Here is a 19,082-nt window from a genome sequence, read left to right as displayed (position 1 = left end):
CCACAATGCACTGTTGATAACCTTCTGCGCCGCCGCAGAACGTACTGAACGCTTACTTCATTCACTCCTCCCTATTTTAATGCTAGCTAAAATGGTGGTTAGAGCGTATCTTCTTTACAGATAAAAAAAACAAAACAAGAGAAGGACAAAACATCTATCAAGCCTTTTGAATTATAGTGCAATAATAAGCCTAACATAATCTCAAGTGTCTATACAAATCTGGACAGTTCAGAGACATCAGCAATCCCCGCCCAATTTGGTGTGACTGTCCATTTGGAGTGGAATCCCTGTAATACGTACAGGGTAAGTAGCTAGCTAGTCGAAACTATTATTGTAACTGTCTGCTGATAATTTCGTGGTAACATAACATTTAGCTCCGTGGTGCATAAACGAATTTATACAGTTTCTGCCTCAATGACATTCTTTGCATTGACGCCTAGCTAGTTGTGGATTTAATGAAATGTCAATGGTTTACAGTGTCTGAGTCTGTTAGCTCGCAAGCTAACGTTAGTAGGCCGCAGTCGCTAACTAACTAGCTAACTCCGAATGCCAGCCTAGATTCTGAAGTTAGCTTGTTTGCTAATGTTAGCCTTTTAGCATTTTCGTTGGTTAACAAGCTGTCACTTTGTATTCACACGACAGTGCCTGTCATGTGAACGTTGGGTATTTACTCAAAGCAAAATGTCAAATGGACGGCATTTTACTCGTTGACTTGAGTCTTACTCATATTTTATTGTTTAGGCACCTGACCGGCTTTTTGCGAGCAAACTAACATATGTTATGCCGCGAGCTAACACAGGAGAGAATCGTTGCAAACCATTAGCAGCATGCTAACGTTAATTACCTAGCTATTTGGCTTTATAGTATCAGTCATCTGACAATTGCTGCTTATAGTACTTGTACACCTGCATCATTTGTTGAGGGGACAGGGGCGCGAATGTTGGCTATGTCCGCTGTAGTTTAGCAACGGATTTAAATATGCGTTTGACCAATTGTATTGTATTGGAAAGTACCTAATGTTAGTTTGTTAACTAGTGTTACCCATGGAGCTAACATTAGTTTGCATGTAGTCTAGCTAGTTTGTCAATGGCCGTTACTTGTAACGTTAATCAGCTAGCTAGCTCACTGGTAGAGTGACTTCCAGTTTGCAATCTACTTCTATTAAAGACCAGCGCGAACTCCTTAACAAACCCCAATATTCAATAGGCCTGGTTTTTAATCAGTCTTTGATCTATTACAGTGACAGCTACAAGAAGGTACGCCCTCCTACTGTCAAAACATCACATAATGTGTTTGTGGCTGGCTGGCTGGCTGTCCTTACCACAATCTGCTACTTTCGTATCAAGCTGTTGACCTGTAACACAGGCAAAAGTTGGTGATGATCCTCATAACATTCAGCTTAGGATACTAAAATATTAAGACACCAGTACCACTTGTTAAGTGAGCAGATCTGATTTAGGCCTGAGTTTTGCATTGTCACTAGTGTACTATTAATGTTCTCCACTATCCAGATTTCCAATCCAACCTTTTTTATGCGAGGAAAGTATGTCAGATAATGTCTCTACAGGCTTGATGGAAACAGCAGATTTGTTGTTAAATTTTAAAAAATGTCGACAAAACAAAATAATCTACAAGAGGTGATCTTTTTGTGTTGGTAAAATTAATTATGTGAGAAATTAAGGTGTTTATGTGCAAATATTGATATAACAGCCATATCAAACTAACTTGATGGGAACACATCTCTGGATGGAAAATGCGCATCTTTCTTTTTATGGGGATTTTTGAATATTTGCATGCAAATCTGTTGCCAATTGGATGGAAACCTATCATTTGTTGACCATTTATTTACCTATGTAGAAAATAGTCAAAATAGAGTTTGTGAAAAGCAGAATTATCTTTCCAGTCTCTATCATATCTCATCTGCACATGAAAGGAAATGTCTATTTATTGCTGCACTTTTCGACAATGACTTCCTTTTTATCCATCATTGTTTCATGTGTGTGTGTGTGTATCGGTTTTATTTTGTCAATGCTTTTAATGTTGTTTATTGTTGAATCCTGACAGCACAACACATTTCCCAATTGGGACAATAAAGATAACTTGATATCTTACTAAAGCTCCCATCCTGTACTACGCTCCTCCCTCCCAGCCGTGACACCTGCTCCCTTCACCGTGACATAGGATGTCCCACAGCCCCGAGATGAAGGATGACTCTATGGAGTGCCCTTTGTGCATGGAGCCGCTGGAGATTGACGACGTCAACTTCTTCCCCTGCACCTGTGGCTACCAGATCTGCCGCTTCTGCTGGCACCGCATCCGCACAGACGAGAACGGCCTCTGCCCTGCCTGCAGAAAGGTATGTAATCTATCCTAACCCCTAGCCCTTCTGCTGGCACTGTATCCGCACAGACAAGAACGACCTCTGCCCCGCCTGCAGAAAGGTACATAACCTATCTTAACCCCTAACCCTAGCCCTTCTGTTAGCACCGCATCCGCACAGACGAGAATGGCCTCTGCCCCGCCTGCAGAAAGGTACTTAACCTATCCTAACCCCCTAGCCTTTCTCCTACACTTCTGCTGGCACCGTGTCCGCACAGACGAGAATGGCCTCTGCCCCCGCCTGCAGAAAAAGGCTGGCTCGGTGGGGTTATGGAAATGTGACCTACAGTCTAGTACAGGGCTTTTCAACCCTGTTCCTGGAGAGCTACCCTACTGTAGGTTTTTGTTTCAATCCCAGTTGTAACTAACCTGATTCAGCTTATCAACCAGCTAATTATTATAATTGGGTGCGTTTGATTACGGTTGGAACGAAAACCTACAGGACAGTAGCTCTCCAGGTACAGGGTTGGAGAGTACTGACCTCGTATAATGTAATACTACTTTATTCATCCATCAGAGACAGAAATGATTCTACTCAGCTCCTAACTCTCCCCAGAAGGATATACCTATAGTCTGTACAGGTGAGTTTACCTGTCTATCTGCTCCTACCATCCAGCCGTACCCAGAGGACCCTGCAGTGTACAAGCCCCTGTCACAGGAGGAGATCCAGAGGATAAAGAACGAGAAGAAGCAGAAACAGAACGAGAAGAAGCAGAAGGTGACAGAGAACAGGAAACACCTGGCCAGCGTCAGGGTGGTGCAGAGAAACCTGGTGTTTGTGGTCGGGCTCTCTCAAAGGCTTGCAGATCCAGAGGTGAGACACCTATGAGCTTACTACATTAATATACATTGAGTGTATATTAGATGTCCTTTCCATGACATAGACTGACCAGGTGAAAAGGTGGATCCCGTATTGATGTCACAGGTAGCCTAGTGGTTAGAGCGTTGGGCCAGTAACCTAAAGGTTGCTAGATTGAATCCCTGAGCTGACAAGGTGAAAATCTGTCGTTCTTTCCCTAAACAAGGCAGTGTTCCTAGGCCGTCATTGTAAATAAGAATTTGTTCTTAACTGACTTGCCTAGTTTAATAAATAAAATTAAGGGGAGGAGACGGGTTAAACATTTTCAACGCTTTGAGACATGGATTGTGTATGTGTGCCATTCAGAAGGTGAAAGGGCAAGACAAAGTGAAGTGCCTTTGAATGGGGTATGGTAGTAGGTGCCAGGCCAACTGGTTTGTGTCAAGAACTGCAATGCTGCTGGGTTTTTCACGCTCAACAGTTTCCTGTGTGTATAAAGAACAGTCCACCACCCAATGGACATCCAGCCAACTTGACACAACAGTAGGAAGCATTGCAGTCAACATGGGCCAGTATTCCTGTGGAACGCTTTCAACACCTTGTAGAGTGTGTGTCCTCGTGAATTGAGGCTGTTCTGGGGGCAAAAGGGGAGGTATTCCTAATGTTTGGTATACTCTGTGTAGGTATACTATATCAGTATAGGCCAATCAATCAAATTTATCAGCTGATGTCACAAAGTGCTGTACAGAAACCGAGCCTAAAACCCCAAACAGCAAGCAATGCAGGTGTAGAAGCACATGGCTAGGAAAAACTCTCTAGAAAGGCCGGAACCTAGGAAGAAACCTAGAGAGGAACCAGGCTATGGGGATTTGGCCAGTCCTCTTCTGGCTGTGCCGGGTGGAGATTATAACAGAACATGGCCAAGATGTTCAAATGTTCATAGATGACCAGCAGGGTCAAATAATAATAATCACCGTGGTTGTCGAGGGTGCAACAGGTCAGCACCTCAGGAGTAAATGTCAGTTGGATTTTCATAGCCGATCATTCAGAGTATCTAGATCTTTTTAGTTTTTGTTAAGGTGGCAAAATTCCAGGAAACTTTCCAGAAATTCCCAATTTTTCCAAAAATTGGGAATCCTACCACTAGGATTTTTGGAAAACCTGGGAAATTTGTGAGTTTCCTGAATTTGGCATCCCTAGTTGAAGTACCCTTTTTGAGCATTTTCCTCTTGAAGCCTCATCGACCCAGAGTCCATCATCAATAGTGTAGGAGACATCTAGGTAATTAGTTGTTTTTAGTATGTTCATATTTTCTGATCTGATTTCAGCTAAATGCCATAGGTTTCTTCTATAAGTAAGGTGATATACTATCCCATCCCTTCTACAGTTAACTCATTCATACTTTCTTTTTTGCCTGGGAAATTGTATTTTTTGCTGCTTATGCGCTGAGTACATAGTTTTATTGTAGAGTATTTGACGTTCACAGATGCCGGTGGAGATCAAAAGCACTTAGCACATTGATTGGAAATAGTTTTTAACACGTCGTTTTAAATCTACTGAAGTCCCCACCCCTCCACTTTGCTTCAGTCATTTTAAAGGGATACTGCGAGATTTCGAGTCTTGGGGTTGTATTTCTCAGAGATGTATAGAGGTCACAATTGTTGTATCTGTCCCATTATGGTGTCTGTGAGCCTGTGGGAAATGCCATTGAGACGGATACAAAGTTGCGATCTCTATACATCTCTATGCTACAATGGGACAGAAAATGAGGAAGTGGATCATCTCTTTTTTTATGGTTATCACTAAAATGTATGAATATATAAAATATTGATTACTATGTGTAGATTATTAGCATTAATAAATAACTACCCCAGCTTTACGGTAGTTAGATTTATTTTCCTGCTTTTGAGAGGAGCTGGCTACTGTACCGGGAGACTTCCAGCAATTGCGCTAAACTAACTTCAATCATCTCAACTGCACACAGAGACATAAAAATTGTATCCATGAGTTGTTCACTCTAACCCTGTTCCTGGAGAGCTACGGTCCTGTAGGTTTTCACTCCAACCCTAGTATAACACACCTGACTCTAATAATTAGTTGGTTGATAAGCTGAATCAGGTTAGTTATAATTTGGGTCTGAGTTAAAACCTGAAGTGTGGGGGGGGGGGGGTTGCTCTCCAGGAACAGGGTCGGAGTGAACCTAAAGGAGGGGTTGCTCTCCAGGAAAAGCGTTGGAGAGCCCTGCTTTAAGTAGTTGGACAAAGATATTCAGAATTTCATCTCACTATTCTGTTACTTGATCATATTTCTGGTTTACTGACCTAGCTATATTTGTTTTCCCTCAACTGTGTTTATGAAGCTTTGTTTGTGAAAAATGTCTCCATCTCTATTCATTTCTGCACAGGTTCTAAAAAGGCCAGAGTATTTTGGGAAGTTTGGGAAAATACACAAGGTGGTCATCAACAACAGCACATCATATGCAGGTTCACAGGTAAGAACTGGTTCTGTGTGGCTCACTTGGGAGGAGGGTGGGTTGTCAACGGGGAACAGTCGTGGGTTCTATCGCCATAAGGATCACATACTAAAATAAAAACGGTACCAGTCAAAAGTTTAGAACACCTACTCATTCAAGGGTTTTTCTTTATTTTTTACTATTTTCCACATTTGTAAAATAATAGTGAAGACATCAAATCTATGAAATAACACACATGGAATCATGTAGTAACCAAAAAAGTATAAAACAAATCAAAATATATTTTGTATTCTTCAAAGTAGCCACCCTATGCCTTGATGACAGCTTTGCACACTCTTGGCATTCTGTCAACCAGCTTGACCTGGAATGCTTTAAACACAGTCTTGAAAGGGGTTCCCACATATGCTGCGCACTTGTTGGCTGCTTTTCCTTGACTCTGCGGTCCAACTCATCCCGAACCATCTCAATTGGGTTGAGGTCGGGTGATTGTGGAGGCCAAGTCATCTGATGCAGCACTCCATCACTCTCCTTCTTGGTCAAATAGCCCTTACACAGCCTGGAGGTGTGTTTTGTGTCATTGTCCTGTTGAAAAACAAATTATAATCCCACTAAGCGCACACCAGATGGGATAGCGTATCGCTGCAGAATGCTGTGGTAGCCATGCTGGTTAGGTGTGCCTTGAATTCTAAATAAATCACTGACAGTGTCACCAGTAAAGCACCATCACATCTCCTCCTCCTCCCTCCTCCATGCTTCACGGTGGCAACCACACATGCGGAGATCATCCGTTCACCTAATCTGCGTCTCACAAAGACACGGTGGTTGGAACCAAAAATCTACAATTTGGACTCATCAGAACAAAGGACAGATTTCTACCGTTAAGTCCATTTCTTTTGTTTCTTGGGCCAAGCAAGTATCCTTCTTATTGGTGTCCTTTAGAAGTGGTTTATTTGCTGCAATTTCTGAGGCTCGTAACTCTAATGAACGTATCCTCTGCAGCAGAGGTAACTCTGGGTTTTCCTTTCCTGTGGTGGTCCTGATCAGGGCCAGTTTCATCATAGCGCTTGATGGTTTTTGCGACTGCACTTGAAACGTTCAAAGTTCTTGACATTTTCAGAATTGACTGACCTTCATGTCTTAAAGTAATGATGGACTGTCCTTTCTCTATACTTATATGAGCTGCTCTTGGCATAATATGGACTTGGTCTTTTACCAAAGAGTGTTATCTTCTGTATACCACACCTACATTGTCACTCAACTGATTGGCTCAATGCATTAAGAAGGAAAGTCCATAAATTAACTTTTTAAGGAACACCTGTTAATTGAAATGCATTCCAGGTGACTACCTCATGAAGCTGGTTGAGAGAATGCCAAGAGTGTGCAAAGCGGTCATCAAGGTTACTTTGATGAATCAGAGATTTAACACTTTTGGTTACTACATGATTCGATATGTGTTATTAAATATGTTTGATATCTTCACTATTATTCTACAATGTAGAAAATATAAATAAAAATGGTTGAATGGGTAGGTGTCCAAACGTTCGACTGGTACTGTACATACTCACTGTACTGTCAATTACTTTGGAGGAAAGTGTCAGATCATAAAAAGTGGGATTGAATTTAAAAGCAGGTGTGTTCCTCTCAAATGTAAATAGTCAGGTTGTTACACACACATCTCTAATAAAAAAGCTGTGTTTTCTTACGACCTATTCTGAATATTATTATTATTAACTTTTCTGATCCACAGGGTCCCAGTGCCAGTGCCTATGTCACCTATATCCGCTCTGAAGACGCCCTCAGAGCAATACAATGTGTAAACAATGTAGTGGTGGACGGCAGAACACTCAAGGTGACCGAAACAGACATTCAGGGCCACTTTCTTGGACACAAATTAAACCAAATTCTGGATAACAATTCTCAATTGAGAAATTCCATTGAAGGTGCATTTTAGTCCAGGACTATGCTTAATCTGTCTGGGAAACTGGTCCTAGAAATAACTGTTGACTTATTGTAAGGAACGTTATCAAATAAAGTACTGTCTTAAATGCTATATGACCTTTGTCTTATACGTAATAATATGATTTAAAGGGCAACAACTGAAGAGAACATTCATCAACACATTTTTCACTCATAATATTTTTTTAAATGCAGGCTTCTTTAGGTACAACAAAATACTGCAGTTACTTCCTCAAAAGCATGCAGTGTCCCAAACCAGACTGTATGTATCTACATGAGCTGGGGGACGAGGCAGCTAGCTTTACTAAAGAGGAGATGCAGGTAAAAAAATATATATTCTTCCTGTGTGATTTGTTGGTGGGTGAATAGAGATGCCTAACAACTTTCTCTTGACGTCATGTACTGTTCTTGCCTGTGTGTATACCTTGTCCCAGGTTAGATCTGGTTCTTTATTTCCTCTTGGATGTTTTAGTATTGGCCTTTTCAACCATGTTCTTACTTCAAGTGACTTTGGACCTCAGCATTAATGTTATTTGAAGCTAGCCTGGTCCCAGATCTGTTTGTGCTGTATAGCCAATTCCCAATGTCGTTGTCATGCTAGATCTGGGTCTAGGTGGAAGCTGCGACACAGTTGAATTGAGTAGGTGTCTGTGGTGAACAGTGGGAGCTTTGTGTGTTATGATTCACTGCTTAAATTACTTAACGTTACTATGTTTGTCCTTAGGCCGGGAAACACCAAGAATACGAGCAGACACTACTCCAGGACCTCTACAAAATGAACCCCAGCTTTCTACAAACGTCAACGTGTGCAGGGGAAAAGTCAAAAAGCAGATCTTCAAATTCTACACAAAGGTATGTTTGGTATTTGGCTCTCCCCAACAGCAAATATTTGCCCTGGAGGCTGTGGCACTAACCGCTTGACCACCTGAGGCTTCTATCGATTTCGTCCACACAACATCTCTTTATTGGATGTTTGTTCATCTATCACAACAGACCCAACAATGGCAAAGATGGGTGGCCGATTCTATCGGGGTACGGTGGCAAACTGGCCAATGGCCTGTCGGAGGACAGGAAGTCTCCTCCGCTGCTAGACTGCTGCCTGGACCCAGAGGGCATGACCTCCGATGGGTTAGGACTTGGCCTGGGGCTGGACACCGAGCTGGGGATGGGGTCTGGTCAGGGTGCTGCCCTGTCCCCCTTCTCCTCTAACTGTGACAGCAACAGGTAATATGGAACAGGGCTTCTCAAACTTTTTGGGTCATGGACCACTTTTGTGATAGCACCCCCTCATAATCAGAACATTACTCGAGTGCCATTTAAAAAATAGCCTACAAGGAATTTTACTATGATGTCTGCATTACATGGCCAGGCGAACCAATTCTCAGCCCCGAGGAAGGAACATTTTAAAAGGCCCGCATTTTGGCATCGGAGAAAATATTGCAGATTTAAAGCGAATTTTCCGTAATTCTACACTTTTTGGTCATTGGGGCAGGTATTATTATTTTTATTTTTTCTGCTTTCAAGCTAATATCCTGCAATTCTACACATTTTGCCATGAGGCAGAGAGAACTTTGTAGTTTTTAAAACTTAAATTACAGTGCAGTAAATAAAAATTGAGGGAGGAATAGTATTGAGTTGAAAAATGTATAATTGGAGTGCTGTGGATACCAATATGTCTGTGAGCCTCCGAGGCCCATGTTGCCCATGTATGTTGAACATACATTATAGATTAATAATATTACACTTTTTAAATTTATTCCATGGATCCCTTGGCCAAAATTCTCTTTTGTAATATTCATTAAATAACTTGTGTGGGTGGATGCATATAGATCGAGAGATCTGGCCACAGACCCCCTGCAGTACCTGGATCCCACTTTGAGAACCCCTGATATGCAGTGCCTTCAGAAAGTATTCATACCCCTTGACTTATTCCACATTTTGTTGTTACAGTCTGAATTCAAAATGGATACTCCATAGTGACAATGAAAACATGTTTTTAGAAATTGGTGCAAATTTATTGAAAATAAAATGCATAAATATCTCATTTACATAAGTATTCACACCCCTGAATCATCTTTGGCAGTGATTTACAGTTTTCTTGGTCAATCTCTAAGAGTTTTCCACACCTGGATTATACACTATTTGCCTGTTTATTATTTTCAAAATTCTTCATGCTGTGTGAAATTGGTTGTTGATCATTGCTAGACAACCATTTTCAGCTATTAACATAGATTTTCAATTAGATTTAAATCAAAACTGTAACTCGGTCACTCAGGAACATTAGCTGTTTTCTTGGTAATTAAATCCAGTGTAGATTTTGCCTTGTGTTTTAGGTTATTGTCTTGCTGAATGGTAAATTCGTCCCAGTGTTTCGTGGAAAGCAGACTGTACAAGGTTTTCCTCGAGGATTTTACCTGTGCTTAGCTCCGTTTTTTTTTTTTTTTTTTTTCCTGAAAAACTCCCCATTCCTTAACGATTACAAGCACAGCCATAACGTTATGCAGCCACCATGCTTGAAAATATGTAGCGGTACTCAGTAATGTGCTGTATTGTATTTGTCCCAAACGTAACACTTTCTGTTCAAGACAAAAACGGGAATTGCTTACCACATTTTTTTTTTGCAGTATTACTTTAGTGCCTTATTGCAAACAGGATGCATATTTTGGAATCTTATTTTTTCCTGTACAGCCTTCCTTTTCACTCTGTCATTTAGGTTAGTATTGAGGAGTAACTACAATGTTGTGGATCCATCCTCAGTTATCACAGCCATTAAACTCGGTTTTAAATTCACCATTGACCTCATGGTGAAATCCCTGAAATTGTGAGGCATTGGAAAACCTCCCTGGTCTTTGTGGTTGAATCTGTTTGAAATTCACTGCTCAACTGAGGGACCTTACAGATAACTGTATGTGTGTACAGAAATGAGGTAGTCATATAAAAATCATGTTAAACTCTATTGCACACAGTCGATGCAACTTATTATGTGACTTGTGAAGCACATTGTTACTCCTGAACTTATTTAAGCTTTGCCATAACAGAGTTTGAATACTTATTGACTCAAGACATTTTAACTTATATTTTTTTATTAATTTGTAAAAACATTATTCCACTTTGATTATGGGTTATTGTATGTAGGCCAGTGACCCCCCCCCCCCCAAAAAAAAAATCGAAATTTTTATCAATTTACAAAAAGTGTAAAGTCAAGGGTGAGAATACTTTCTGAATGCGCTGTAGAAGAATAAGACTTTATTAGTCCATTTTACAATGACAACAGAAATGTTGACATGTCACAGGCAATATATACTGCAGGGTTAAACCAAGCTTACTGAGAAGGCAGGCAGTACTCTTCTGTACTGCATGGTTACACATTCACTATAGTTGCTGGAAATGTGCTGAAAAGGGCTGTGTGAACAGAGAATCCAAGCCAGCCTAGTTTGGTTCAGGTCAGAACAATAGAGTGAAAAGGTTTTAACTCACAGGCCAAACTGGTCTCCTTTTTGGTCCGTTTTAAATGCTGGTGGTGGGCCATGAAGATCATAGTCTGTTTCTCTTTAGTCCCAGCGACAAACCTCCGGAATCAATAAGTATGGTGAATGGAGAGACTTTACAACAGGTACGAAGACCTTTACTAATGACTTAATTTCACATGTAGAAGTACAGAAATATGTTTTTTTAAATGTGTTTTCAAGATTTGTGTATAGATAATTACTATATTACATGAAGAACATATTGACGGTATTTAGGGAAATGATTGTTAAGTATATACAGAGTATACAGTTTCTTCTGAGCCATTTTCAAATATAGCTGATTATTTCTTACAAATGTTACATTGTCACAGACATTACCAATGTCCCCTCCCCTCTCCAGATGCCTAACAGTGAGTCCCCCTCTCCTCCGGGGCTGACCAGACCCCCCAGCAGTCTGGTGGTTCCTATCAGTGTAGTGGACCTCACCGCCCGCTCGCCCTTCGAGGGGGCTTCTGCAGAGTCCCAGTCCTTGTTCTCAGACAACAGTAATTTCAGACAACCCAACCCCATACCGTCTGGCCTGCCCCCCTTCCCTAACACACCTAGAGGGGGATCCGACTGGCCCATGACCCCTGAACCACAGAGCCTCTTCGCATCAGGTGGGTTGTGTGGGGTAGACACTGAGACACAAACACTGTTTAGTAGACGATGCTTCCTTTAAGTGCAGTGTCGCCTCCCGGGTGGCGCAGTGGTCTAAGGCACCGCATCGCTGTGCCACCAGAGATTCTGGGTTCGAGCCCAGGCTCTGTCGCAGCCGGCCGTGACCGGGAGGTCTCATCGCGCACTAGCGACTCATGTGGCGGGCCGGGTGCAGTGCATGCTGGCCAGGTGTACGGTGTTTCCTCTGCCACCTTGGTGCGGCTGGCTTCCGGGTTGGATGTGCATTGTGTCAAGAAGCAGTGCGGCTAGGTTGGGTTGTGTTTCGGAGGACGCATGGCTCTCGACCTTCGCCTCTCCCAAGTCCGTACAGGAGTTGCAGCGATGAGACAAGATTGTAACTACTACCAATTGGACACCACAAAATTGGGGATAAAAAAGGGGTAAAAAACAAACAAAAAAACTGCAGTGTCTGCTCCACTGTGTTTTCAGCTTTGAAACATAACCACTAGATAAGTTTTCCATGGTTCTCTCCCTTCCCCAGACACAATACCGGTCTCGTCCTCCACAGACTGGCAGGCGGCCTTCGGCTTCGGCTCCTCATCCAAGACACAACAGCAGGACGACGACCTAGGCTTCGACCCCTTCGACATCACGCGGAAGGCCCTGGCTGACCTCATAGAGAAGGAGCTGTCAGTCCAGGACCAGCCCAGTCCGCTGGGGTCCCCCGGTCCCTTCAGCCTCCACCACCCCGGGTCACACCACGGCCTTCACGTGCCCCCCTCCAACCCCAACCATTTCCCCAGCAGCATTGGACCTCCACCCCGACTTTCTCAGCTCCACCAAAGGCAAATTTATAGTTCCTTTAGTTTCCCTGGTTCTCAGAGTCAGAGTAGTCATCATGGTGGAAGTCAGGCTGCCCAGGCCGCCACTGCCTCTCGGCATCCCTGGATGGACATGTCTCCCTCGGCACGCAGCAATAATCACCTCTCACACTTGAACCACTCGGCCAACGCTGGAGGGGGACACGGAAACTTCCTGGACTTGAGCATGCCTCCTCAGCGCCACAGTACAGGGCTGGGAGGGATCCCCATATCAGGTAGGTTGTTATAAGACCCTGGCTCTGTCTTCTGGGAGTGTTGAGGTTAGGAGTCAGTTATGTTATGTCTTGTCAATTCAGGAAGTAAACAAAACTTGAAATTGGCATTTCAGTTTAAATCCTGAATGGACTGAATTGAAATTCAGTTTACCCCAAACCTTTTTGAGTCATGATTAATACAGTCTGTCCAGTATGACTGTAACAAGCATTGAATGTCAAAACATGTCATCGTTTTGCCTATTTCTTCCATGTTTCCTGCAAGGTCAAAATGACAAATTACATGTAGATGTAGTTCTGTGTTTTGGCCACAAGATGGCAGTCCAAAGCCACCTGAAGATGTGGATTAATCAAAAATTTATATTAAATGAAGAAAATCAGCACTGCTTATTTTCTAATTTGTCCGTAATTAAATAAATATGTTCTCTCTCTAGAAAGCAGCTGTTCTATAGACGGCCTCAATGTGAAAGAATGGCAGGCTGGCCTGAGAGCTCTCCTCCCCAACATCAACATCAACTTCGGCGGTCTCCCCAACTCCTCCTCTTCCTCCTCCTCCTCCTCGTCCTCCAGTGTGAACCACATCGGGCGGCCCAACCACCTGGGGGGCCTAGGGGGGCTCCACGGGACAGGGGGACTATCACACAGCCTCAGCTGGGACGGTACGGCCAGCTGGATGGACCCAGCCATCATCACAGGTAGTGAGTAACCCCAGACGTATTTATTACACAGGTACAATACGATGATGATAATGACTTTATTCTGTCATATATAACATGCAGATATCTAACAACTATTTACATTAACTTATTAAGATAGGTTTGAAAGTGTTATAAGCAGAGTTGGACATGTCATCTTTATTTAGCCAGGATACTCTACTCACCAACAATAGTCACTGTTTTCCAGGGAGATCTGTAGACAGCACTAAAGATACTAAATGGAAGTGCGTCTCCTACACCATGGTTTCTCCAACTGGTTCCGAGGGCTCCCTCTAGGTGCACGTTTTGGTTTTTGCCCTAATCAAAGGCTGATGATGAGTTGGGTATTTGAATCTGCTGTGTGGTGCTAGGGCAAAAACCAAAGCATGCAGAGTTTGGGAAACTCTGTCCTACAGTTCCCACTGACTCACCCATCTCTCTTCTCTCTTCAGGCATCCCAGCCTCGACAGGTAACAGTTTAGACCTTCTCCAAGAGGACCAGAACCCTCCCCACTGGCTCAAATCCCTCCAGGCCCTGACAGAGATGGACGGCCCTGCCCTGCCTAGCTCCTCTCTCCCCCAGCAGCCCCAGAACCAGCATCACCAGTCCCTCCACAGCCACCACCACGGCCTCCTAGACCAGGCTGCCTCACACCCACACCTCCCCCTCCACCACAGAGCTGGCTCCGGCTGGGCCCCTTACCTTCCCAGCCTGGCCCAACCCACACAGGCCAACCCCAGCCAGTTTCACAGCCCTCCCCCAGGCTTCCAGACAGCCTTCAGACCCCCAGGCCAGAGCGCTACAGAGCTGCTAAACAGCACCACCGCTGGGGACCGACACTAAAGACAGATTACAACAGTGTCCCAACCCAATACAGATACAGTGTACACACACCAATCTGCAGATTATCAAATTATGAAAAATGATTAGCTAACAAAATAACAAGGCTGCTTTCTTTGTCCTTTCAACTTCTATCTCTTTTTTTTTTTTTTTAACTGACGGCCTGTTTGTTCCTTTATTTTTTTTTCCGTGGCACATGACATGCATTACTAGGTACCCTCCCTTTTGGTCTGCTACCGACCAAGTCAATGCCTTACTGTGAGCTCCAGTAGTCAGGGGTGTGTTCAGTAGTAGTGAAACATTTTTAAACGGAAAGTGTTTCTTATTGGACAGATAAACCCATGTAGTCCCTGCCGGTTTCACTTCGTTTGGTGCATAATGAATATGACCCAGGTGAATTGTTTGGGATCAGACACTGCTGTGAGCTTCACTTGAGGTCCGTCCTTTATGATCTAGACGAGCACGAAGAACAGGAGCACTACTAGGTTTGTTGACACCAAAGTCGATAACTACAAACGGCACAGGAAACGAGACGTGGGTCATTTTATGAAGTTAACTCGTGATTAAATATGAAGTGAAGTCACGATTACTCTTTGAGGATGAAGCAACAAAAGGAATGGAAAATCTGCTCTTAAAGCTTTGCCCCAAATACCCTCATCCTCCCCACTTTCAACAGAACAGGAGACCTGAATGAAACTTTACCCTCCCTCGCTGCAGAGAAACCCTGGAGTGGTTAACTTTGGGCATGTGAGAAAATGCCTCGGTTTAACGGTTTAAGATGTACGGTTGAGAATCTTTAGAGAAGTATTGTCGAGGGACTTGTTGTAGTTGGTTCAGATGACAGGAAATTCTGCAGACAGAGATGGGCAGACTAAGACGTTAGGAGGGGTGAGTTAAGGGCACAGGCAGGCTATACATGCTACGGTTGCCATGTTAGACACACGGTCACAATGGTGACGTTCCAGGCCGACTCGTTTGTAGTAGTGCTGCACTCAATGCAGCAACCAATGATCGGCCTTTGAAGTCGGTGTCAGACTGCTATATCATATGTGGTTAGCTGAGAACTGATCAGCTATAGCTGATTTAACTGGTTAGCTGAGAACACCTATCCAGGCGTTGTGAGATCTGGCAGGCGACTGCAATGTAGTTTGCCTGGAACGGGCCGAACCAATGACTTGTCTCATGCAGGTCATTAAAACCAACGTTCTTCCCTTTGGGGTCAGGGGTCATGGTGCCCCATCCTGTAGTAGAGGGAAGATTCAGTTGAACCTCTGTATCAGAGGAAGTAGCACCACCTAACAGGAGGGCTGGCCGACAGGGGTTAAAGAGTCTCGCCACCGTTCTCGGGTCGGAAGAAGAATAGGCCAAGACTCGCGATACCAATCCTCGGCACGTTAAGCGCTAATTCTGGTGAAACAGAGCGGTTGGCGTCGAAGCTAGAACAAAGTACAATATTTAAAGACTGTTGGTAGGGAAGTTACAGGCTAATACTGGGACATCCTGAAATCCAGGATTTGGTCTTATACACAGTGCCACTGTGTGGCACCTCCAGTAGCTTAACCCTTATCAGGAGAACTACCAGAAAGCAGACAAAACAGAGAAATGAAGGGGTTGATGAAAAGGCTTCCAAGATATGCAGGTCAAAACTAATACTAATAAGGGTAGCCAATAGCGTTAAAAGTTTCCGCCTTGTTAGACCCGTGAGGGCTTTCAACGAGGCCTTACCATGAATTAATGAGGAGCTTGAGTGATTGGCAAGGGAGATAGTGTCACAATGTTCTGATATGTATCTGTATAAAACGTGTGAGAATGGAAATAATGCAATGTGATATCGTAAAGTGCTACAAGACGAGCTGACAAACAACGGCTTGCAATTTAATCCAAGGAGCTCTCTGCCTTTCTCTGGGCCAAGAGAATGAATAACCTCTCCTCCCTTCACAGCCTCTTTCTTTTAGTCTTAACTCATGTTCTCTCCATCTTTCTCTCTCTCGCTCTGTTCATCTCTCTCTCTTTCTCCTGCTGTCCCCTATTAAAAACAGTATTCACCAGAAACAAGAACTGATCCAGGAGAAACTCAACATACTCAGTTGTACTACCGTGGTTTTAAACATGATGCTGAGTTAAACACTCATTGAGGAGCTTAAAGGAATTGAACTGTCCTCTGCAGGTCTGGAAAAAGAAACCTTAAATAAAACGAAAAAACTCAGTGCTCCATTTGGCTCTTTTTGTTTCACAGATTCACACTTTGTCACGTTTCCTTGTCGTTAAAGTATTACATTGACTGTTCTTAACTGTCATAACATGTTGATACAACCAGTGTTACAACTCGTAGGGTCTGTTTCCTGGACACGGATTAAATCCTATCCTGGACTAAAACCCTATTTCAATGGAGAATGTCCATTGAGCATGCTTTCTACTCCAGCGCTAGACTTGTTCTGCGCCCGGGAAACAGACCCCTAGTGTTTCTGATGTAACGTAAGCTTGATCTCCACAGGAAACAGACCCCTAGTGTTTCTGATGTAACGTAAGCTTGATCTCCACAGGAAACAGACCCCTAGTGTTTCTGATGTAACGTAAGCTTGATTTCCACAGGAAACAGACCCCTAGTGTTTCTGATGTAACGTAAGCTTGATCTCCACAGGAAACAAACCCCTAGTGTTTCTGATGTAACGTAAGCTTGATCTCCACAGGAAACAAACCCCTAGTGTTTCTGATGTAACGTAAGCTTGATCTCCACAGGAAACAAACCCCTAGTGTTTCTGATGTAACGTAAGCTTGATCTCCACAGGAAATAGACCCCTAGTGTTTCTGATGTAACGTAAGCTTGATATCCACAGTGCGAAGACCTGCATTTTAAGACCAGTAGAAAATTTGAATGATCTTAAATGTGACACCACAAAAACTCAAGTCAGTGAATCGTTACTTAAATGTTAAAGAGAGATTTCTTCAGGACTGTATTTTTACTTTCTCTCCACTAGGGGGCAAAGTGTCTTCACTCCCTGCTGAGGCTCTGCAACCCAAATTTAGGTTGTATCCCAAATGGCCCCCTATTTCCTATATAGTGCACTACTTTTGACCAGAGCCCTGTATTGTACTACAGAGGGGATAGGATGCAGTTTGAAACGGAGACCCTGTCTAACCCGACAAAAGTTGGAGACGCTCAGTGGGATGTTGACGCTCGGGTACTGAAGGTTATCTCTGAGTACATTGTCTTCGTTGTTTATCCCCTGTAAAACCCCTGTAATTGTTTTTAAATCTATCCCAACTGATATCAAATTGACATTGTCCTACATTGATTTATTGACTTTGAAATGCTGGCAGGAGTATGTGGCCAACTAGATGGTGCTTTGAGAGGTAGAGGGTGTGTGTTCTTGCATACTATATGCAGTCCTCACCCACCTCCTGTGCAGTGCAACCTGGCCCACGCAGCCAGCCAGCCTATGCAGTACTATGTAGATACCTGCAGCAGAATAGCAGTGTACTGCTATAGCTCACTGTCCTGTAGGACCTCTGACAGATTAAAGGTAACAGTGGGGCAACTGATCCTGTGACATCACTACTGTCCAGTTATGTACTGTGGAGACAGAATCACGGTGTGACTTCAACACCTCACGCTGGTAGAATAATGTTTACCTTTATAATTTAATGAATGTTTTTTGTATTAGTTACATAAGGGATAGTCAAGGATATGCTAATGCATCATGACTTTATAAGAATCCAACACTGATTATTGTTTTACTTCCTGTCTTTCCTGTGAGATCTCACTCCATGCGTTAATTCATGTACTGCGGTGACAAAATTGTAATGTTAGGTTATTATTCTTGCCTGTGGGTGTTTGATGAATGTCTCTACTGTTCATGAATTAGTTTAATCCAAAGCAAGGTTAAAATGGCAGGACTCCAACATTGTCGCTGTTACCTGTGGTCTTCCCAGTGTGATTTATCGAACCCCAGGCTTCTAGAATGTTGTTCTGAACTTTCTTGTTAATCAATGTCTTCCTACGAGTTAAATCTGAAGCAAGTCAGAGATAATCAAGGTTATGCTAATGAATCACAATATGAGAATCCAACCTTGTTCATAAGTTACCTATGGTCTTCCCAGACTGTGTAGCTTACAACACCTTGTGCAGCCATGTTTACCCTCTTACCTAAAGCTGTACATTTGTAACGTCCTCTTATTTAAATGCAGTGTTACTTGCTGAGGCAAGGTTATGCTATGAATCCAACGTCGTCCATAATGTTACCTCTGGTCTTCCCACTGGGACTTCTACACACTGCCGGGATATTCTTGCCTATATTTATCATTTTCACGGGAGGCAAAGCAGTGTTTGTTATCCTCTTCTATTTGCCTCTGGTCTTCTGGGCATTGTAGCCTATTGTTCCTCCTGGAGCTGAGGTGTGTCCAGGCCGGGGTGGCTGGAGCTGTCCTCTGATACTAGCCCCCATGGCACTAAAGTCAGCCCGGCATTAGGTGTTGTTCAATACTTTCAGCCTTATAACAATAAAGAGTTGTAGATCCATAGTTAAACGCTTAGTGATTTTTCGGTCACAGGAGGGGCCAAGTGATTTAGGGCTGGGGCGACTGGAGGTTGGAAATGCCCTCTGAGACAAGTCCCCCGGCCCCCGCTGATGCCTGGCCCCTAGGGCCTGCACGGCTGTCCCAGCACTGACCCCACGGACCAGCACAGTCCCCATTGCCGGCCAGGTGCTGAGGAGACAC

The 19,082-nt window shown here is 43.4% G+C and overlaps 1 protein-coding gene across 2 annotated transcripts; it reads left to right on the top strand.

Annotated features, from left to right (window-relative positions):
- The first annotated feature begins 39 nt into the window (after positions 1 to 39).
- LOC129862021 (CCR4-NOT transcription complex subunit 4-like) lies at positions 40 to 16,569 on the top strand. 2 transcript variants are annotated; one of them, XM_055933309.1, is made up of 13 exons: positions 40 to 303; positions 2,150 to 2,356; positions 2,996 to 3,193; positions 5,583 to 5,669; positions 7,399 to 7,500; positions 7,803 to 7,928; positions 8,332 to 8,459; positions 8,601 to 8,831; positions 11,163 to 11,220; positions 11,475 to 11,733; positions 12,276 to 12,830; positions 13,262 to 13,522; positions 13,975 to 16,569. In XM_055933309.1, exons 2-13 carry the CDS (start codon positions 2,183 to 2,185, stop codon positions 14,364 to 14,366), a joined length of 2,571 nt encoding a protein of 856 aa, XP_055789284.1. In that variant the 5' UTR covers positions 40 to 303; positions 2,150 to 2,182; the 3' UTR covers positions 14,367 to 16,569. The 2 variants fall into 2 exon arrangements, with proteins under 2 accessions (XP_055789284.1, XP_055789283.1); XM_055933308.1 differs by having other exon boundaries at positions 13,262 to 13,525.
- Positions 16,570 to 19,082: the final 2,513 nt, after the last annotated feature.

The sequence above is a fragment of the Salvelinus fontinalis genome, chromosome 9 (genome assembly GCF_029448725.1).
Source record: "Salvelinus fontinalis isolate EN_2023a chromosome 9, ASM2944872v1, whole genome shotgun sequence".
Classification (NCBI taxonomy): Eukaryota; Metazoa; Chordata; class Actinopteri; order Salmoniformes; family Salmonidae; genus Salvelinus; species Salvelinus fontinalis.
Note: the sequence above shows the minus strand (reverse complement) of the source record. Positions and strands in the feature narration are given on the sequence as shown.